At 42.3% G+C, this 21,694-nt stretch overlaps 1 protein-coding gene across 8 annotated transcripts in view; it reads left to right on the top strand.

The window, feature by feature from the left end:
- The window catches only part of TMEM242 (transmembrane protein 242), an 84,416-nt gene that overhangs the window by 17,762 nt on the left and 44,960 nt on the right, over positions 1-21,694 (top strand). For 3 of the 8 annotated variants that reach the window (XR_013830810.1, XM_079939448.1, XM_079939447.1), the window contains exon 3: positions 21,398-21,498. Coding sequence is in view for 3 of the 8 variants with exons in the window: in XM_079939448.1 (XP_079795574.1) it covers positions 21,398-21,498 (101 nt within the window). In the remaining 5 variants the exon portion in view is untranslated. Of the gene's footprint in view, positions 1-2,658; positions 3,942-11,290; positions 12,041-20,755; positions 20,882-21,397; positions 21,499-21,694 lie in introns of those variants that run through there. The other 5 variants (XR_013830811.1, XR_013830812.1, XR_013830813.1 and 2 more) reach the window with 4 other exon arrangements.

The following is a 21,694-nucleotide window of genomic DNA, read 5'->3' as shown; positions in this document are numbered from 1 at the left end:
CCCCGCTCGCCGCGACTAGAGAAAGCCCTCGCACAGAAACGAAGGCCCAACACAGCCAAAAATAAATAAATAAATAAAATTAAAAAAAAAAAAAAAAACACTCCCTCCAAATAAAACAGCTATTAAAACAACAGAGAGTAACCAAAGCAGCCCGGACTGAAGGGGTCAAGATCCTGGAGAGGAAAAAAAATGCACTGTGGTGAGCCAGATAGCTGCCACTGCTATTTTCCCCAGGGAATTTGCTGAGGTGTAGAGGATAGATAGATAGATAGATGGATGGATGATCTAGTGTTGCAGGAGTCTCACTGGGCTGCAGAGACACAAAGTGGAAGTCAGGGCTATCAAACTGAAAGGATTTGAGGAGCCAGCCCATTTTCCCTGTGCGATTTTCCCTCAAGACATTGACATATTCCTAAACTAAGTAGGCACAGTCCAAGAGGAAGAAACCAAGCAACCACCCAACAGAGAGCTTCTCAGGCTAAAAGGGTCACCATGGTCTTAGGGGTCTCCTGGTACTAGGAAGACAAAACTTGGAGTTCAGGACCCTCCAAAAATGAAGGGTCCTGGCACAGAATCTAAACTTTCAATTGAGACCTCTGAAAGGTCCCACCCTGCGAGGAAGGGTATGATAACTCAGAGATAAAACAGCCCTTACAAAACCTGAAACTCACCTCCAGTCAGGTGAACTCCTGATTGGACCAAGTTGTCAATATAAAGTAAATCTTCTCTGTGGGAAGGTAATCGTCATTTAGAGTCTCTATAATTGTTTATAGACAATGTGCATCATTAAATCCAAACTACCAGGCATGCCAGAAAATATGACCCATGACCAAAATTCAAGAGAAAAAGAAAGCCAAAACAATAGAAAGAGTGATCCAGACGTTGAGGTTCTCAGACTCACACTTTAAAATAACTATGATTGACATGGTCATGGAAACAGATAAAAATGCGGAGAATTTCGCCAAGAACTGGAGTCTATTAAAAAAGTATTAAATGGCAGTTCAAGAACTGAAAAATATAACTGAATTGAGAATTCAAAAGCTAGATTTAATTATAGATTAAAAGCAGAAGAGAGAATTAGCAAACTGGAAGATAGGTCAGTTCACAAAGCCAAATTGAAGCACAGAGAAGGAAAAAAGAAAAATAGAGAAAAAAGTGAAAGAGACACATGGGACATGGTGGAAAATTCTAACATATGTGTAATTAAAATTCCAGGAGAGAAGAAAGAATGGGGCAGAAACTATTTCCCCAAACTGACAAAAGACATCAAGCCACAGATTCAAGAAGTTCTATGACCTCTAAGCAAGAAAATACAAAAGCAAGCCACACTTAGGCACATCATATTAAGACTGCTGAAAACTGGAGTTAAAGGGGAAAAATCCCAATAGTAAATAAATAAAAAACCATATTACCCTCAAGAGGCAACAAGACAGTTCTGAAACAAACACTCTATTTCTTTATGACGGAAAAAAAAAAAGGGAATTTAAAACACAATACCATTTACAATAACAGCAAAAATCATCAAATGGATAGGAATAAATCAAACGCACAGGGTCTCTTCACTGAATACTACAAAACATTCCTGAGAGTATTTTAAATAGACCTAAATAAATGAAAGAATACACCAAGTTCAAAGACTAGAAGACCCAAAATTTTAAGGGTTAATTCTATCCAAAACAATCAATAGATTCAATGCAACCCCTCCCCCAAAATGCCTGTAGGTCACTGACAAGTTGGAAATTGACAAATTGATTGTAAAATTTATATGGAAATGCAAAGGGCCAAGACAAGTGAAAACAATCTTGATGAAGAAAAAAAACTTGGAAGACTTCCATTACCAGATATCAAGATTTATTAGAAAGCTAAATTCAATAAATGTGGTATTGGTGAAAGGATATAAAATAAATCACTGGAATATACTAGAGAGTTCAGGAAAAGTACTCTTTTCAATAAATGGTGGTGGATCAATATGGGAAAAAATTAACCTTAATCCTCTACCTACACCCCAAAATCAATTCCAGATGGATCATAGATCTAACTGTGAAAGGTAAAATAATACAGCTTCTAGAAGTTAATAATATCTTCATCACCTGGGGTAGGCAAAGAGTTCCTAAATAGGACACAAAAAACACTAAATGTAAAGTAGAAGATGAGAACTGGACTTTATTAAAATTAAGAACTTCTATTTATCAGAAGTACCATTAAAATAATGAAAAGGCAAGCAACAAGCTGTGAGAATACATAAATAATGAATATATATGTATATATATGTGTGTATCCTATAAATAATTGAGAAGGCAGATAATTCAATTAAAATTGGACAAAGGCTTGAATAGGCTCTTCCAAAAAAGTATATTCAAATTGATAATCAACACATGAAGGGTGTTTGATAGCATTAGTCGCCAGGAAAATTAAAATTAGCAACACAACAAAATGCTACCACTCACCCAACAGAATGGCTAAAATGAAAAGGACCGGTAATACCAAGTGTTGGTGAGGACATGAGCAACTGACCTCTCATCACTGCTGGTAGGAGCGTAAATTGGAACAAATACTGTGGCAGATTTTAAAATGGCCACGAGTTCTTCCCATCTGTGTGTGCATTTGCAACTGACACATATGATTTGCAACTGACTTTGCAGTTTCTCCCTCCAAAAGGTCTGTGGAGATTCCTTGAAACGCGGCTTGGCCGTGTGACATGCTTTGGATGATGGGACATTAGCAAATGTGATACCAGAAGAGGCCTTGAGAAGAGCTGGTATGTTGGAGTTTGCTCTCATTTTCTGCTCTTGGCAACCCTGCTACCACCACCAAGTGAATGAGCCCAGGCTGGCTTGCCAGAGTGATTCGTTGTCCAGTTAGCTCCATCTCTCCTACAGACAACCAGCCAACTGCCGGAGAAGTGGATGAGGCCCCCAGCTGACTGCTAATTCCGGACTGAACCCAGCCCAAACACACGGAGCACAAACAAACCATCCCGGATGAGTTCAGTCCACTCGGCTGACCCAAAGAATAGTGAGTTACTGTTTTAAGTCACTACATCTCCAGGTGGTTTGTGATGCAACAAAAGTTAACTGAAAAAACCACTTTGGAAAATCGTCTGGCAGAATCTGTTAAACACATACCCTGTTCCCCAACACTTCCACTCCTAGTTATGCACCCAACAGAAATGCGTCAAAAGACACGTGCAAGAAGAATGTTCTTTGTAACACTGTTCATAATACCCCAAACTAAAAATAACACAAATGCGCATCAAGAGTAGAATACATAAATATAATGTGGGACAGGCATGCAATGGAATACTATATAAAAATACTATAAAACACTATAAAAATGAGCAAACTATTGGTAAATGCTCAGCATGGATGAAACTCACAAATACCATGTTAAGTTTAAAAAAAAAAACACAAACCCAAATGCAGATACAAAAGAATACATACTGCACGACTTCATTTATAAAATTCAGAAACTAGGAAGAATCAGCAGTGACGGCAACCAGAGTAATCATTACCTTTGGAAGGGTTTTTGGCTGGCAGGAAGCATAAGGAAAGTTTCTGGGTGACAGTAACGTTTTAGATCTTTATTCAACTGTGTTTACTCTGTAAAAATTCATTGAATTGAGTATCGAAGATGTGTGCCCTTTACTGTATGTTATACTTCTATTTTAAGCAAACTATTTTTTTTGGCCGTGCCACGTGTCTTGCGGGATCATAGTTCCAGAGATCGAACACGGTCCCCAGCAGTGAAAGCACTGAGTCCTAACCACTGAACCACCAGGGGATTCCCTATTTTAGAAGTATAAAAATATAAAATAATAAGAAATTATTCTCAGTTCTTTTCTTTGCAATGTTTCCTTCAAGGAATTTATCTAACCCCACACACTTCTGGTTACTAGATTTTTGCTGATTGACTTAAATCTCTGTCCTCAGGCCCTGTCACTCTCCAGTCCTTCCATAGCCATTTGTCCTTACATGATCCATTAACATGGCAAATGCAGAGTCTAAAACTGAACAAACCTCACCTCCCCCACGTATTTGGGTTCACGGAGCTCCTCATTTCCAAGTACCTTCTCAGGCACCTCTCACTGCCTTGTCTCCACATCATAATGTCAAGTCCTCTCATTACTTCCTTTGGATTTTCTTTCAACTGTCTCCCTTTCTCATTTCCACTGTGTCAGGGTTCAGAGCCAGGAAACAGAAACCACTGTTATCTTAAGCAGAAAGAGATTCAGTACAGGGAACTCGGGCTTAAAGAATTGTTGAGAGGCTGGAGTTGCCTTCTTCAGGCTGACCTCCGGGAATGACCCCCCAAAGCAAGACCACCAAAGTGGATCTCCTGGGGGGTTCTCTCTCTGCCACAGCCAAGCAGGTGGACTGCAGGAGGCCGTCGCTGGAAGTGTTGAGTTCAAAAACACCCCCCATCCCGGCTGCAATTCAGATGTCAGGGAACCAGCCAGCCATCTCACCAAGGCACTCAAAACTGGTAACGCTAGCAACTGGGTGCTTGAGAATAAACCCAGACTACGCACGACTCTGCTTGTCAGCAGTAACGACCGACACGGGAAAGATGGCCCCCATCTCACTTCCCACCCCAGGAAAGTGCATCTAATTGGTAGATGAAAAAGATGGTCTTACTAAAAGATTTTTTTTTTTTTTACTGTCGAGTACATTTTTTAAAAAATTAAGATAACCATTGGAAATCCTTAGATTGCCTTCAAAAATTACAGACATATTTCCTATCAGTTATAGCAAGGTAGTGCTTCTCAAGGATATGAGTGTGTTTTGGAAAGTCTGTTCAGATACATATCAATTATACCACACCAATTTGGGGTCTAAAATAAATTATACTGTCCATGGGGGAAAACATCTTTTACTCAGTCCCTGTCCCATTTAATTGGAATCCACATAACTTAGGTTTTATCTTTGCTCAACTTAACTAAAATCACTACGTGGAGGGCATTGTGCTTGCTTCATCATAACCAGCTCTGAGACACCAGATGTAACCCCTTGTGTCCAAGCACAGGTTCTTACTGGGTACCTACCACATTGATGTCACACTTGTCCTGACTTGTGGTGCATGTTTGGAGATGCTGCTTGTAGTTTATTTATCCAGGTGTGAGTGTAGCTGGAGATTCCAGTAGATAACTGAGATATAACTGCTGTGTCATTCTTACAGTACTGACTCTTCCTTTTGGGGGCTGTTTAATTCCTTGGCTCAAAATGTGTCACTCCGTTTCTAATTACTGCCAGCCAGATGAGTGTACCTTCTGTTATGTCCTGTCAGGCCCCAGATCTGTGCATTATTAAAAGCTGAGTAATGCTCATTGTCTTTAAAATGCAAATTATAATTCCTTTAGACCAGCTACCGTATGAACTGAAGGCAGAGTTAAGTGGTGATGGTGTCTAGACAAATAGCAACAGCTAATATTACTCTAGGGCCAGAGTTCTGACCTAGGCAAAAGCGTAAAGGGGGCAAGTTTGTGGGTGAGGGTGATGTATCTTGGGCTCTCTCAGGCGTAGTCTGGTTTTATCCAATGCTGGCCCCTGTCTCTGAGGATATTTCTTTTTAGAAAGAGTATGTGTGGCTTTCTTGAGTTCACCTGCCCCAGAGGCAGAGCCAGATCTCCTTCTGACCTTATAAGCAGTGTAAGTCCCTGATCCCTTCTAGGGAGTTGGTGGCATATCTCACTGCCTGTCACCAAGATCTCGTGGGCAGCCCCTCCACTGATTTCATAAAGCCACAGGGACCCCTGAGCCTCTTGGGCAAAGACGTTAGGGAATTGGAAAGGAGGAAGCCATGCCAGATTTTCAAACAGAGTTTTCCTTGCACCTCTGAGTTCAAATTACAACTCAGTCCATTTATACATGTAATAAAACAAGAATAATTAATTTCACTTTTTCTTTCATTAATGACCAATTATATCAATTACACAGACTAAAACTCCTTTAAAAAATCACTCCCATTTACATCTTGGTTAATTAAATTCCCTCAAATATGTAAAACTGCATTTATAAATTTAATGTGTTCAGTTTTCTTTTGAACTACTTCAAATGCCTATCCTAAGCAGTAAAGCCTGTCCAAGTACTTAAACAACTGTAATCAATCTAACAAATTAAACCTATAAATACTGTGATTCTCAGTTCACTTAAACATTCCAATACTGTTTATAAGTTTAATCAAATTTTTGTACTTAATTTAAATCACAAGTCTAAAATCAATTACTTAATTACACATTTAAAACTGAAATCACAAGCCTAGTCTGTCTTTGCGCTAATACATCCAATTCCTTCATGACACACAGTGAAATCTAAGTACACCCAGAGCTCCTCAATGATTTCAGATGTATTCCTGAACTACACAAAAGTATGAACATGATGGTTTGATTTACTTAAACAGATCCATGCCTAATTCTAAACTTTCCTAGGACTAGAAATATAGCTCACCCATTGAAGGAACGATTTCATCGTCCCCCAAAACCTGGGTTGTCTTCTCAAGGTGTCGGAATCACTTATTGGCCAGGCAGCGTGTCCCAGAGGAGCCTGCGTTTGTCAGAGCCTGCGTTTGCCCCAGACAATCCTACCTGCAGCCCTGGTGGACCTGTGAGCTTTTGTAGTCAGACACCGAGGGACTTCAAGTCCTCACCTTACAGAGAGTGTTAATCTTGAAGCCCTGGCTGCCTGGGTTCAAGTGGAAGCATGACCTAATCTTCCAAATCTTCTTTCAACGTTACTGCCTGATGGGGTGTGATGGAAACCTGCACCCCCATTAAGGTTTCAGTTAACCTTCTCTAACCCCTCACTGCAGGCCAGAATTTGAATTCTTTTGATCTTCCTTATGGCCAGGCCACAACTCTTACAGACATTTAAATGACATCCCAAGGTTGGTTCTGCATGTGTCATGCCTCCATCTGGCTCTGTCGTCATGCTAATGACGCTGGCCCCGCTACACAGCGCCCTGGCAGAGCCGTCTAGTGGGCTACTAACCTTAGTCATCCAGGCCAGAAGTGACAACCTTTCTCTGTGTTCAACTGCACCTCCAAACCACTGATCTAAAGACATTTAGCTAGGCTTCCCGATGATGGGAGGGAGCACGAGGTGACTGGGCGAAAGAATGCAAGTTACAAACATCAGTTCTATCAGGTGCCAGTCATGTATTTGCTTGTGTGCCAGGGAGCATGGAGACAGGGATGGACGAGACCCACCGTCTTCCTACTGTCACCCCAGAGAGAGAAACCAGATGATAACAAGCGAACCACTGGGTGCCTCAGTGGCCTCTCAGATCTGCACAGCCCTCCTGTGGCTGAGGACCCCAACACCCGCCCCAGTAGCCTGGGCATTAGCACGGTGGGCACACTGTTTTTTGGCAGCACTGCACCAGTTCCAGCAGTCTGCCCTCCAGTGACAGAAGCTGCCCTCCAGTGATAGAAGCTTCCACTCCAGTGACAGAAGCTGCCCTCCAGTGACAGAAGCTTCCACTCTGGCTGGCTATGTGATCTGGAGCAAGACAGGAGGAATTCCTTGGACAACAGTTTCCTCCTATGTCAAATGGTGCGGGGATTAAATGCGCTCGTTCAGGTAAAGCACGTGGCAGTGCCTGGCACCGAACATGTGCTTGATAAACGATAGCTACTACTGTCTTCGGTAGATGCATTTTTAATTTTAGGTATGTGTCTTAGTCAGCTCCGGCTGCTGTGATAGAATACCATGGCTTAGCAACAGTAATTTATTTCTCATAGTTCTGGGGACTTGGAAGTCTGAGATCAAGGTGCCAGTGTGGTCGGGTTCTGATGCGGGCTCGCTTCCTGGCTTGCAGACAGCCACCCTCTCACTGTGTCCTCACATGGTGGAGAGAGAGAGCAAGCTTTGGTTTCTTACTCTCCTTACAAGGACAGTAGTCCCATCAGGAGGGTCCTGTTCTCATGATCTTGTCCAAACCTAATTACCTCCCAAAGGCCTCCCCTCCAAATAGCATCACACTGGGAGGTTAGGGTTCCAACCTATGAATCTGTGGGGCACACAAACATTCAGTCCATAGCAGTGTATTTCTCTGAGACTCCGGTGGGCTTGATTTTTTTTTAGTATCTCTTGAAAATGATACATTTCTGAAAACATACTTAGATGAAACGTGAGGATGCATAGCTGAGCATTGCCAAAGTTGTCCTCCATGTGTTATCTCCTTTCAAAGAACAAAACAGGGCTTGCCTGGTGGCGCAGTGGTTGAGAGTCCACCTGCCTATGCAGGGGACACGGGTTCGTGTCCCGGTCCAGGAAGATCCCACATGCCGCGGAGCGGCTGGGCCCGTGAGCCATGGCTGCTGGGCCTACGCGTCCGGAGCCTGTGCTCTGCAATGGGAGAGGCCACAACAGTGAGAGGCCCGTGTACCGCAAGAAAAAAAAAGAACAAAACATCCCTTCAGGGAGGGAGATGGTCATTCTCCACTTGTGCCCTCAGATCCATTCCTCACGCTTCCTGCCTTTCTCCATGCTCCGAAGAGCTCTCGAGGGGTCCCTTTTGGCTGGTTTCGGATAGGATTTGGCAGTGGGAGGCACTGGAGGACACTGGCTGCAGGAGGCAGGGCAGTTTTTCCCTGTTCCCTTCATGCTTTGGTGCCTGGCTCAGCAAGTAGCAACATCTCTCCATGACACTCCTTCTGCCAGGGTGAGGACCTCCTGCCTGAGTCCAGATCTCGCCGGGCCCCCCGTTTCCCTTCAGGCCAGGGTCTATAACAGCTTCCCACTGTTTTCATTTCTGGTGCCTTGACCTCTCTTAACCCTGCCCACTCCTCTGTAGAGTCCCTTCGTTAAGGAATCTTCTGTTGAACCACCTGAGAGGTTTTCTATGTCCTTGTGGGACCCTGGTTGATAGATGTAATTATAATAAATTTCAATATTTTCCCATGCAACCTACTTCCCTATCAGTCATGCTGTTAGTTTAATAACATATTTTCCATCATTAAAAAAGAAATTCTGGAGAATTTCCAACTGGCACATGCAAGGTCATGATTATAATTGCCTTAAGGGAAATAGTCATTTTTAGTATTGCTTGGAAATGAGATTGGGAAATACAGTCTTTGCTCATGGCTTGAGGTATTAAGAAATATGCTAAATGGGAAATTAGAAGTCAGCACAGGAGTTCACAGGCTTGAGTTGTCAAAAGATCATTTTGTGATCCCTCATTTGCTTTCCCGCTGTAAGGCAGAGTCCTAATTATCTTTCTATAGGAATCCAACACCTTCCCCTCAGCCAATATTTAGGCGCGACAGTGAGGCATACCCTCATCTCCCCCCAGAAGCTCGGAAATCAGATTACTTTCAGAAAGTTCAACTTTAAATAACTGGGACTGGATCAGAACAAAGAAATGCAGTTACCTTAAAAGCAGAAGGACTCTTAGCTGGCCTGAAAACATTAAACGATCTAAAGCAAACATATGTCTGTCAGAACAGGCCAGCCGAAGGAGAAGCACAGAAACAGACATCAGCTGTGTTCAATGAATTATCTTGCAGAGGAACAAGCTTGAGTAACTCAGAATGTTCTGGTAGCCTTATAATGAGACAAACACCTCAGCTTATCTTGGCCAGATGCTATTAAATAATCAATCCTAATTCCCTGTGTTTCAACTCTGTGCTCACCAAGGAATATTCTTACAGTAATGATTTTCTTATTTCAAAAGCAATACATGTTTATTACAGAAATAATCAGAAAATGTGGGCCAGGCCCAGAGATAATGTTAGTGTCTCGATACATTTTCTTCCATGCTGTTTTTCACACACAAAAATACATAAACATACGTATTGACAAAAATAGAAATCTTTCATCCTTACTAAAGTGCTTTGCAACTTACTCTTCACTTAATGATGAATAAGGAACATCTTTGTGTGTCCACAAATATGCCTCTACTACAGCAGGTTAATGGATACATTGTTTAAGGTGGGCAATCCTATAAATTTACTTAACCAGAGCTGTATTATTGCGCATTTCTGCCATTTGCATCATTTTGCAATTACCAGCAGAACCGCAGGAGACATCCTTGTAGCAAACCTTTGGACCTCTTTAACCATTTCTCTGCACAGATTCCCAAAGAGCATGGACATTCCAAGACATTTGAATTATTTTGCCAGATTGCTTTCCAGAAAATATCATAATTGTTCCAGTGTGTGACAATTTTTATAGGTGCTAAATCATTAGGTTATTATTTTAACTTAAATTTTTCTGAGTACTAGTGAAGCTGAAATTTTTTCACAAACTTATTAGACATTTGAACTTTTTAATGTTCCTATTCATATTCTTTTCCATTTTTCATTCATCTATCTCTTATTTATTATAGAGCTCTTTACATCAGAAGGGATATTAACTTTCATGACATATTTTGCAAATATTTTTCCCAGTTTGTTATTTGCTTTTTATTGAAATATGGTATTTTGCCTTAAGCTCAGACTCTATTAGGAATGAATTTTAAGTAGCAGAGAAACCAACTCTACTGGCTTAAACAAAGAGGACTTATTATTTCACATAACAAGCACCTCATAGAGAGGAAGTTGTTGGAACTGGTTCAAAGAGTTGACAATGTGAGGGCTCACATCTCTGCCCTCTCTTGGCCTCCTCCTGCGTGTCATCTTAAGGTCACTAAATGGCTGCTGCAGCACTAGCCATCAGGTCTCTGTTCTAGGCAGAGGAGGAAGAGACAATACCAGCTGACTCTTACTTATGCCCATTGAACAGAACTGGTCACATGGCTACTCCCAACAGCAAGTGAGGGGCAGGCAAGGGTGAAGGGGAGATGGGATTAAGTGAGAAATGTGCACTGTCTACTGTAGAGCAGTTTTAAGTTGTATATTGTCAAATTGGTCTATATCTATTTCTTTGGTTTCATGCTTAGAAAGTTCTTCTCCAGCTCAAGGATGTATTCCAGTAGATAGTCATCTATATTTTCTTTCATTACTTTTATGGTTTCATTGTAACATGAGATAGAAATTAAACTTTTTTTTCCAGATAACCAGCCAATTGTCCCAAAACCATTTTTGGACTTTCTCCACTGATTGGAAATATCTTAATTGTTTACTAAGCTATTAGATACACTTCTATTCTGTTCCACGGATCTAGTTAGCTATTCCTGTTATGGTTAGTACTTCAATTAATGTAATTTACCATGCATTTTATCATTTCAGGGCAAGTCCCCCTTCATGGTACTGCTTTTTCAAAAATTTCTTGACCTTTCTTGAATGTTTATTATTCAGATGAATTTTGAGTCATCTTGTCAAGTTTTTTAAATGATCCTATTTGGATTTCAACAGGAAATACATTAAATTTATAAACTGAGAAGAATCGACAACTTGTACAGGTAAGTTTTCTGAACCAGAGACGTGGTATATTCAAGTCTTCTCTCATACGTCAGTAAAGTTTTGTGACCAACACATAGTAGGATCTTTTTTCTCTGTTTTGTACTTTAATCAGTTATAGCTAATATACAGGAAAGCTAAAGATTTTTATAAGATTGATTTTACAGCCAGCCACCCTAGTGAACCCTCAATTCATTCTAGAAGTTTTCCTTACTTGTTATTTGTGTCCTTGATCTGCCGGAGCCTGCAGAAGGGGGGTGTCACACTTCACCTCCTGGCTGTTACCTGGCTTCCTGTCACGGTTCTTACCATATTTCTCATTACGTAGTATTAAACTGGCATTCAGACTCGTGAGCCTGATTAACGTGATTCTTCCCTGAGGGATCAATCGGTTCTTGCTCTGCCGACAAAACCAAGTTTCAGAGATGGCAGAGCTGAGTTGGCCCATGTCCTGTGACATAAGCCTTCTTGCAAGTTCTAACCTGTCACGAGGGCAGGAATTTCTTCTAGCTCGTCTCCATCAGATGTTAATCCGGCTTCTGTTCAGAAAGTCCTAGGGATAGGAGACAGTATAATTCAAGGTTCCTAATTCCATCTGGGGGACATTTCAGAGGCTCTTATTTATCGTGACGAAATCTACCTAGTCTAGCTTCTCCCTGTGTCTCTGGGAGATTCTACTTCCTCCTTTAACACTTTCTCTGATCTATTTCTTCTTCGATGACATGGTTAAGATTTCCCTCCACCGCAGTCACCACCCCCGTAAATGGGGCTCCTGTTTGGCAGAGTTGCTGACCTACAGATAACAGCCTTTGGATCTGGTGGTGATCCTGGTCCGATGTGCTTTGGCCAGAGCAGCTGGGTCACGTGATCATGTGCCATGAAGCCTCTGCGAGTGGAACTCCTTTGGCCATTTTCCCCAGAAGCTGAGGCTGTGGTCAGCATACAGCACACCACTGGGTTTCTCCAGTATGTGCTACACTCATAACCACAGCACATGGCATTCCTTTAAGAGAAATTATGTATAATGTAGAAGAATGTGCCTAAGCTAACTGGTTACCTTACAGTCAGGAGTCAAGATGGACCTGCTGCTGAATCTGTAATTAGGAGAATCTGAGTGAAATCCTTCCTGGATACAAGATGATCTGCTACGTGACCTCTTAAGGTCACTCCTATTTCCATAGTCATGCAACTCTGTTAAAAGCAACCAAATAAGGATAAATATATAGCAGGGCTTGAAATAGTAAATCTAATTCTACCATAAGTCAGTCTATTTTGGTTTCTCAACTCTACCAATTCAGAATGTGCTTTGGTGACTGCGTTTTTCTTCCTAATTGATTGGAATGAGTAGATTATTCATGACCCTTTTGGCTTCCCCCCTTTATCCCCCAATAAATAGCCCTTTTTCTTCTCTCTTAGAATGGGAAGAATAGCTCTAAATTTGACTTGGGAAAGTGAGATGTTATTTTTGGCTCAAGTAGAATTAGAACTTAGACCCCTGAGTGAAATCTGGTCTTCACTAATCCAGCCACCCTTTGGGTTCAGACTAACTGCTGGGTGGAGACCTTAAGTTTTAGATCTGACCTTGAGCTGTAAGAAGGGTAGGCATTGCTCTCTGCCCCCTAAATGAAATAGCCTCATTTCTCCAAACTTAGCTAGCATCATAGAGTTGGGGGGGGAGGGGACGGATGGTAGAAACAATCCTAGTGAGCAGCTGGTTCAGAATTTCTCAAACTATAAAGTATACACTATGCTCCTAAACAAAGGGTTCCATGCTCAGATTCCCTGCAGAATCATTGCTTACTGTGTCCTCCTCTTGAAGACTCTGGGAAGCCCTACAGCAAAGCAACCTGTTATATCTTGTTTGCCAAATTTCTTTGAACACACCACCCCCACCCCCAGCCTTTTTTTCCAGGTAGCACCTAACAGCTCTGGAACTGACATGCCATGAAACGTATTTTGAAGAGTGCTGATCTATTCACTCATTTTACGGAGGAGGACAGTGAAGCCCCTATTAAGAGATGTGGAGACAATCATTCCCACGCCTGGCAGGGCTGGGAACTTGACCCTGGCTTCCAGACAACCTGTCCAGGCTCTTTCTCTCACCTTGAAAGAGGAGTCATTAATGGTGGCAGCTTTGAGGTATCCCCTAGCACATTTTCATTGTCTGGAATTTGAGGTTGTATTTATTTATAGTTCACTCAGCAATGAATCCATCAAATGCTCTGAATGTTTCTAAAAGGGCATTGGGCCCTGTACAGCTGACCTAAATGAAACACTCTCTTTTAAATTGCATGTAATTTACTATATAGTGAAATATTTTATCATGCTATATCGTACCATTCTAAGAGGTTATTATTTTTATATGAAAAAGTAAATCAAAAGCATCAAATCTCAGTAAAATATGTCACTAAGGTGAAAGTGTATGGCCCAGTGAGAAGTAACCACAGACACTTCTTTTTTGTTTTTGTTTTTGCGGTACGCGGGCCTCTCACTGTTGGGGCCTCTCCCGTTGCGGAGCACAGGCTCCGGACGCGCAGGCTCAGCGGCCATGGCTCACGGGCCCAGCCGCTCCACGGCACGTGGGATCCTCCCGGACCGGGGAACGGACCGGCGTCCCCTGCATCAGCAGGCGGACTCTCAACCACTGCGCCACCAGGGAAGCCCTAGACACTTCTTTTAAACACAGAGCACAATAGTTGGTGAGTCAAAATTATAAAAAGTTGTCCAAAGGCCACGTGTATATTTTTTCAAATTGTGTAAAGTCAAGTAGTTTGAGCATGCTAGCACTCTTTGGAAGTAACATTTTTCTGACTTATTCTCTGAATTTCAAAGGCACTTTGAATCTATATGCGTTTTAGCACTTCTTTAGCCATACAATTGTTTATGAGACTCTAGTCCTGGATACTTTGAAATCTTTCTCAAGATTTTTTTTCTGCCTGAATACACTTAAGGTAAGAGATATACTCCCATCAGCTGGGATATTTTAAATTGGCTTCTAGCTTCTGAAAATCAAGTTTCCAAATATGTTTCCAAAGCTAGTACTGACCCATGTGATACCTTTTTGTGAATGAGAAAAAGTGCTCCTTCCTGGGGGCATTTGCAGCTCTGCACTAGGGCACAAGTCCTGGTGAGCGGACTGCAGGCTGGATTCCAGTTCCACCTGTCCCCCCAGATGGAGGCCCTCGTGCAAATGAACAAGTCGCACAAATAAAGCAGGGGTCCTGTCTGCTTCCCTTCCTCTCCTCCAGCCCTCCATGCCTGTAGGGCTGAAGACCTGATCAGGCTCTATTTACGGAACCTTGGGCCTCTCACCTCATCTTGCTAACTCAGCACAGAGTCCTGCTGACTCTCAGTGCTCCGGATCTGATAACTGGGCTCCTGACCATGGTCTCTTTTTTGGTGCCCTTGCTATTTTAACTGGGTTTGTGCCTTGCAGTGACCAGTTACCATCTCTGGGTCTTCAGTTCTGCCCAAGGTCAGGACCTATTATCCGTGAACCAATCTCTTGGTAATGCCAGCCTTCCTGCCTGAGGTTCTGAACTCTCTCCCCTGCCCTGGATCTCATGATGTCATATTCATGATTGAGAAATCCTCCCACTTCATCTCACAACTAGACCACCTGAAGTGAAGACCTCTCTTGCAGTGACCCCTTAGGCATGTGCTTTGTCCCCCAGAATAAGCCCACTTGCTTCTGAGTCATTTGTTGGGGTCTCAGTTGCTGGGCCTACTTCTGGGAACTAGCCACTTACTCGCATGCCCCGCTCTGAATTCCAAGATCCCACAGTCCAGATTCAGTACAAGTGCTGACCCATCTCCTAGGCTCTCTATATCCACATGTGCAATAATAGTTAATATTCAGAGGGGTGACCTTGAGCAGTGTAGATTTCAAAAGCAAGAAATAAAAATGTTGCTTCTGTCCTTATTTTACTTTTTAAGGCAGAAAGTAGAAGAAATATAGGTAGAAAGAATATCAACTACAAAAGTTGAAACAAAAAAATGCCTTGATGAAATTCTTACTTACTTAGAAAATTGAGGGCCATGGAACTATATGCTCCAAAAAACCAAGAGCTGTGCCTCTTGACTTCACCACAGTAAAGCCAGGGCCAAGACCATAACAGGTGCTCAGTTAATACTTGCTGAATGAATGAAACTAAAATCTATCTAAACATAGTATTTAGTCAAGAAAGTTTTCTTCTTCTAGTTCATATAGTCACTCTTCTATCATACATGTAATAGAACCTGTCTTTTTAGTCATTTTGTAGTTTATGATCTTTAATACATCAGAATAAGAGGGGATAATTAATAAAAATAAACACAATACACATAATAAGCACTAATGACACTAGTGGTTGATATCATGGATCTCAGTAAACGTGAGTGAAACGTGGGGCTGTATACGAAATACTGGCAAAGTGATAATACTGGCATAAGTGGAAAGATATTTCACTTTTGGCAGTGTTAAAGGGTTTTCTACGACTGGGATACACACACAGGACTAAAAATAATCATGCTTTATGTTGCCAGAATACTTGACAATTTACAAAATACTTGAACAAATGTGATCATATTTGATCCTCACAAGAAAGTCGAGGAACATAGTTAAAAGAAATTATGTGCATCATTTTTTTTTAAAGAAAATATCTAGTGGTTGATGAAATATAACACCTTTCAAAAAGATTTCTGGTCTATCAATAACAACTCAACTGATAATGTAGAAAAATATTAAAAAGATACTCTAATAAAGAAAAAATGAAAGGAAGGAACCTGTAATGGCAAATTTCAATTACTGTGATGAAGATAGACTTATATTATTCAACCTGGGAGTTACAGACTGCAATTCTAAGAGATAAGGCATGAAATGCTGGAAGTGAGTAATGCGACTCAAGCTTTGGAAGTCTAGTTTCAGCTCACTGAAGAGGAATTATTACCATACTTGCCATTTATATTACATGATATTGATTGTCGTGCACTTCAAAATAGCTATAACTTTGGGAATCCAGAGCAGATATTGGGAAGCATTCAAGAGGCTCTGGTAGTCCACCAGGGGATGCAAATACCATGCAGGGTTCTCAGCCAGCCTGGAGTCTCTCCTTCTGACACATGCTTCTCACTCTTGCTTCCTTGCTTTCCAAGAGTGTTGTCCCTGGATATCCTGCTGGAGAGTCTGGTGAGTAACTCTGGAAACCTACATAATATTTCTACTTAGACAGAAAAATCTATCTTTTAAATAAGGTGATATATTTTAAAGTATTTTTATTGTTTTCTTTCCTTTTTTTTCCCTTTTCATAAAAGTAACAAGTCCTTTGTTAAAAATGATTCAAACATTATAGAAATATGTAAAAATGTTGCTTTGGTCATCATTTTACTTATTAAGGTAGAAAGTATAAGAGATACGAATAGAAAACTTTACCTCCCCCTTTGCTCAAGGTAACCTCCATTAATAAATCAGTGTAAGATCCAGTGGATCTTTTCTTCTATGCACACACTTAATTAGGCAATAATTTTTAATCTCTGCACTACATTTTTGACAGCTATCTTATATCAGGAAGTAGTGAGAAGAATGATCCTACTAAGGATCCTATGTGATCCTTATGAGATTTTAAAAAGAATTCAACCTCATACTTCAAACAGGGAGAAATTGAATCTCTCAAGAAATATTTTTAAAAACTAGTTGGGGAAAAAAGCCCATCAGTGTTTGGAATTAGCTAGAGCTAGGGCTACCCAAATTCTGGGAACTGCAATGCTAACAGGTTTCTAGCTTTCACAATTTGAAATAGAATCTACAGGGGCCAAAAGGTTTGAAATAAGAATGTGGTCAGAGGCATCACTGGTATGGACTTTGAGCTGACTAAAACAAACACCAAAATAGCAACAGAGTCTGTCTCAGATGAACTTGCTTTCCCAGCATGCTCTTTTGCTTGTGAGACAGTTCTATTACATTTTTCTAAAAGGGACTCATGCTTCCGTTGAAAAGGCAGTCCTGCTCGCATTGCACGGGGCACTGTTTAGGAACTGATAACTGGTTTCCACTTGGAATGCTCTGTCTGGCTGTTTTAGAAATAGTGTCAATGTCTTGCAAAGACACTGTGCTCCAAATGTTTGCAAGTCTCCTGTTTGGAGCTTGCATCATGCATTTCCATAGAAACCAGTCTAGGTGAGATTTCAGGGTTCCTAGAACAGACCAGCTAATCAGATTGCACCTGAAATACCTAATTGTGTGCACTATAGAAATACGAGTGACATTGTCTTTAAAATATGTTTTCTTTAAGCATTCTAACTTGGGATGCCTGGAATGTGGTTCTAATCTCCGGGCCAGGGACTCTCCATCCTTGTACCAGACGTGTTTCCCAGGCCTTGAAATCACCATCCCCCAGGACCTGGGAGAGAACAAGGCACAATAGGCTGGGGGATGGTGATGTAATTCCCCCACAAGCTCGCCTTGTCCAAGTAGCTCTCAGTCCCTCCTCTCCAAGGTGTGTATCTGACAAGGATCCTCAAAATGTAAATTGCTTGCTAAGGCAAAGATTACCCGTTGGTTTGCTTTAATTGCCTCTCTGCCCTCTGTTTACCAGGAAAGTAAGCTTTTGCGTAGGAAGGAGGAAAGCTGTCCTTTACTTTGGGGAGTTAGAAAGAAGATAGAAGTTTGTGAACCACATGCTCAGAAATAAAAACAGACAGGTGCCCAACAGGGTTTGTAGTTACTGTCTCAAAATGGAGACAGGCTCCAGAGTCCAGGACACTGTAACTTCCCTAAATTTAAGGATGTTTTATCTCTCTTCTGTTTCTAACAGTAAATAGTAATATAATCCTTAAAATCAAAAATTTCTGTGCTTTTTGGGGGGAACAGCAAAGAATGGGGAGAGTCGAGGAGTCAGCACTTTTTCTCTCTAAACAGTCTTGAGAGAACAGAATTCCAAATGTTAAAACGGTCCTGGACTTTGTTTGTTGGGAGTTTTTGAATGATTGATTTTATTTCAGTACTGCCTGTTCATATGGATTTTAAAGGTGTAAACTGTGAGTAAGACAGAGAGAAGACGGTCTCCAAGTGGAACCTGAAGCATCAACATCACTGGGGAACTTGTTAGACATGCATGTTCTCAAAACCCACCCTAGCCCTACCGAATCAAAAACTCTGGGATTGGAGACCAGCAATCTGTGGTCAACAAGTCCTTGCAGATGAGTCCAATTACCAAGCTCAAGCTTGAGGACCCCTCGGGGGCAGATAAGGACTTGATGGGGCTGCTTTTAAATACTGGCTCTGCTACTTCACAGCTGTGTGTATTGAGCAAGTTAGTTTCTCAGAGTTTATGGTTTTGACTGAAAACGCATAACCTAAAAGCTTTATTTGAAGACCTTACTTAGCACTATAGCCTGGGAATCAGCCTCTCAGATAGCTCTGAGGAACTGTTCCAAAGAGGTAAGGGAGGAGCCAGGATATTTAGGAGTTTTTGCTACAAAAACAAAAATGTAGTCGAGCATCAAGAGATTACTGCTAATCACAAAAACCAGACATCTCAAGTTAATGATTTTAGTGCTTTTTTAAGTATGGGAAGATGCAAGAGTCTGGGCTCATTGAATTTATTCCTTTGAGATGCACCTTAACTATCACCAGTATCCTGTTTTTCTGCAGCCTGAATTGCCCTCAGGGAGCGCCATGGGGGTGGCTGCAGTGCCTGATGGCTTGATGGAGGGCAACATTCATTGTTCACTGGGATGGCAGGCAACAGTTTTTTTGTTGTTTTTGTTTTGTTTTGTTTTTGGTCCACAATGGAGAAGACTAAATGAGATAATTTATTTGAAGCACTTAGGGTAATGCCAGACACACAGAAAACACTCAATAAATGTTAGCTGCTATGGTCACCATTGTGTATAGGGGGAAGGTTAAGTCTCGGGACCTTCAACAAATTAGCACAGCATTTGCCAGCTTAAAGGGCTCTTTCAGATTCTGACACTGTGCTTCCAAAGAATCCAAAGTTAAATAAATTCTTTGTGATTTCTCCCACACAGAAATTTGAACAGAGCAGTAGTGCTCAACCTGGCTCATTATCAGAAGCTCAGTGGAGCTTTTAAACCGCCCTGCCTGGACCTTCAGAGCCGTGAACTCCAGTGGTAGGCCCTGGGCATCTATAATTTTAAAAAATCTCTATAGGCAATGCTGCAAAACAGCTACTGGAATCGAAGGGCATAATAACTAGAGCTATGATGCAATAAGTGTTTGTGCCAGGCACTATGCTAACTCCTTTACCTACACTGCTTCATTTCATTCTTATGGCAATACTATGAGGTGGGTTCTATCAGTTTCTGTATTTTGCAGGTGAGGAAACTGAGGTAAGTGAGCCTAATAACCTAATCAAGTTCACATAGCTGAGAAGTGGTTTAGGACCAGAGCCCAGGTTTGGGCTATTAACTGCATTTTAACTGATGCATTCATTTACTCTTTCATCCAACATTTATTTATTATACATGACCAGGTAACACCCTGAGCCGGGACGTATAAAAATGGATAAAGATCTCCATCCCCATCTCAAGAAGTTCATGGCTTTTGCTGTTGTCGTTCAGACTGAACAAGAATGACAGATTGCCTCATTTTAAAAGATGATGTGATGTGTCTGTCTTTGAGAGGCTGAAAAGATTTTCTATGACTACCAGCCTCCTCCTCTCAATGGCCGCTTACTGAATCCACCACCTTTTGCAAATTAGCCTCCCAGTCTGTGAAGACCGGGTCTGTCTGTTGGCCGCTGGCGCTGAGCCGCTCTGGGGCAGCCTTGAAGCTCCGTGTTAGCAACCCCTTAGGGTGCTCCTCTGCTCTCCCGGCTGCGGTTGTGCCATTCACTTCAGTTCAGCATGCTAGCCATCCAGTCCCTTCGGCTGGACAATCAATCAAACCGTGGGGTAGGAAGCGCATCACCACACAGCTCATAGGCTGGCAGTCTTCCAGGGATAAAGCCTGTCACTTACACCTAAAGCGACAACTGTTACGAAATTTCCCAGCAAAGTACAGAGAAAAGGCTGAGGCCTACTTTTTAGAATCGTGAAATGTTAACGCCGGCCAAATCCTCAGACATAGTGTACGGCTCACCGGGAAACAGAGCTGCAGTCTCTAACCAGGCTGGGACTGGGCTCCTGGCGCAATCTGCAACCCCTCACTGCCCCCTAGAGTCAAAGCTGAGCAGTGTTTCAAATAGACACAATATTAAAGTGCAGCGATCATCACCTTGGAGCAGGCAAATGATCCTCCCTGGTTGACAGCCTTGGAAGACACCGCCCCCGGGGTGCAGCCACAGCAGCTTCCCCGCTCGCGCGCGGGGGAGGACAGAAGTTTTGGGGCAAAGGTCGTTCTCCGGACCGGTATTCAGGTTGCACAGATGGAGGGGGCAGCGGAACCTTTCTCCTCCGCCTAGCTCTCGCTTCCACCCGGTCCCAGTTGGCGCCGGACGCAGTAGTGGAGGCTTATAAACATGGAGACAGAGGATACGGGCACTGGAGAGCCGTCTTCTCGGCTGGGGGCTCCGGCGGCAACTAATGACCGGCTTTTCGTGGTTAAAGGTGTGGTGGGGTGGGGTGCGGGTGTCGGGGTAACCTCACCCGGGGCCCTAGCCTGCGCTGGAGCTGGCATTCCCACTCACACCCCGCCCAGGGAGACCTTCGCTTGGGTGCCCTGAGTTTAGTCCGTGGGCTGGTCCCGCGAGCTGTTCTGTATGTACTGCATTTCCCCCATTCCCTCTGCAGTTTCTCTCGTGTCCTCCCTTTTCTAACTCCCACTCTCTCTTTTTTCTCCCCTGGAGAAACTTCACGCAGTTGTCCCCGGGAAGAGGGGAAGAGACCCTGCGCCTATTTTCTACCTTAGCATGGCCTCAGGAACCAGAGGTCGTGTGGTCACGCAGGTTTCCCAGCCGCTGTCATTTACTTTTGCCAAGAGCTGCTTAGCCATTGTTTCTCGAAATTCAAAAGTGATTTTTAAATAGTATCTGAAACTTACTTGTGTCCATCTTTTTAACGTAAGGGTTTTTTTTTTTTTTCCTCTCCCCACCCTCCATGCCCTACCCCCAAAACTCTTGACAGGTGGAATTTTCCTTGGTACTGTTGCTGCAGCGGGAATGCTGGCTGGATTTGTTACAACGCTATCATTGGCTAAAAAGAGAAGTCCTGAATGGTTCAATAAGGTTTGTGACACCGAAATCCATTCATAGCACTATTGTTGTTTACAAATCAATGGCAGCTGTTTTGACTAGGAAAAGTAAAGAAAGTGTTGATGGCCTTTCACATTACTTTAAGAAGTAAACCAGTGTGCACCTCATAGATTCAGGAAGTGTACAAATTAATCAACTGTCTGTATTTTCGTTTAAAAAGAAGTACTTT

Source organism: Stenella coeruleoalba (assembly GCF_951394435.1).
Source record: "Stenella coeruleoalba genome assembly, chromosome: 12".
NCBI classification, from domain to species: Eukaryota; Metazoa; Chordata; class Mammalia; order Artiodactyla; family Delphinidae; genus Stenella; species Stenella coeruleoalba.
This window is presented reverse-complemented; position numbering and strand designations above follow the sequence as displayed.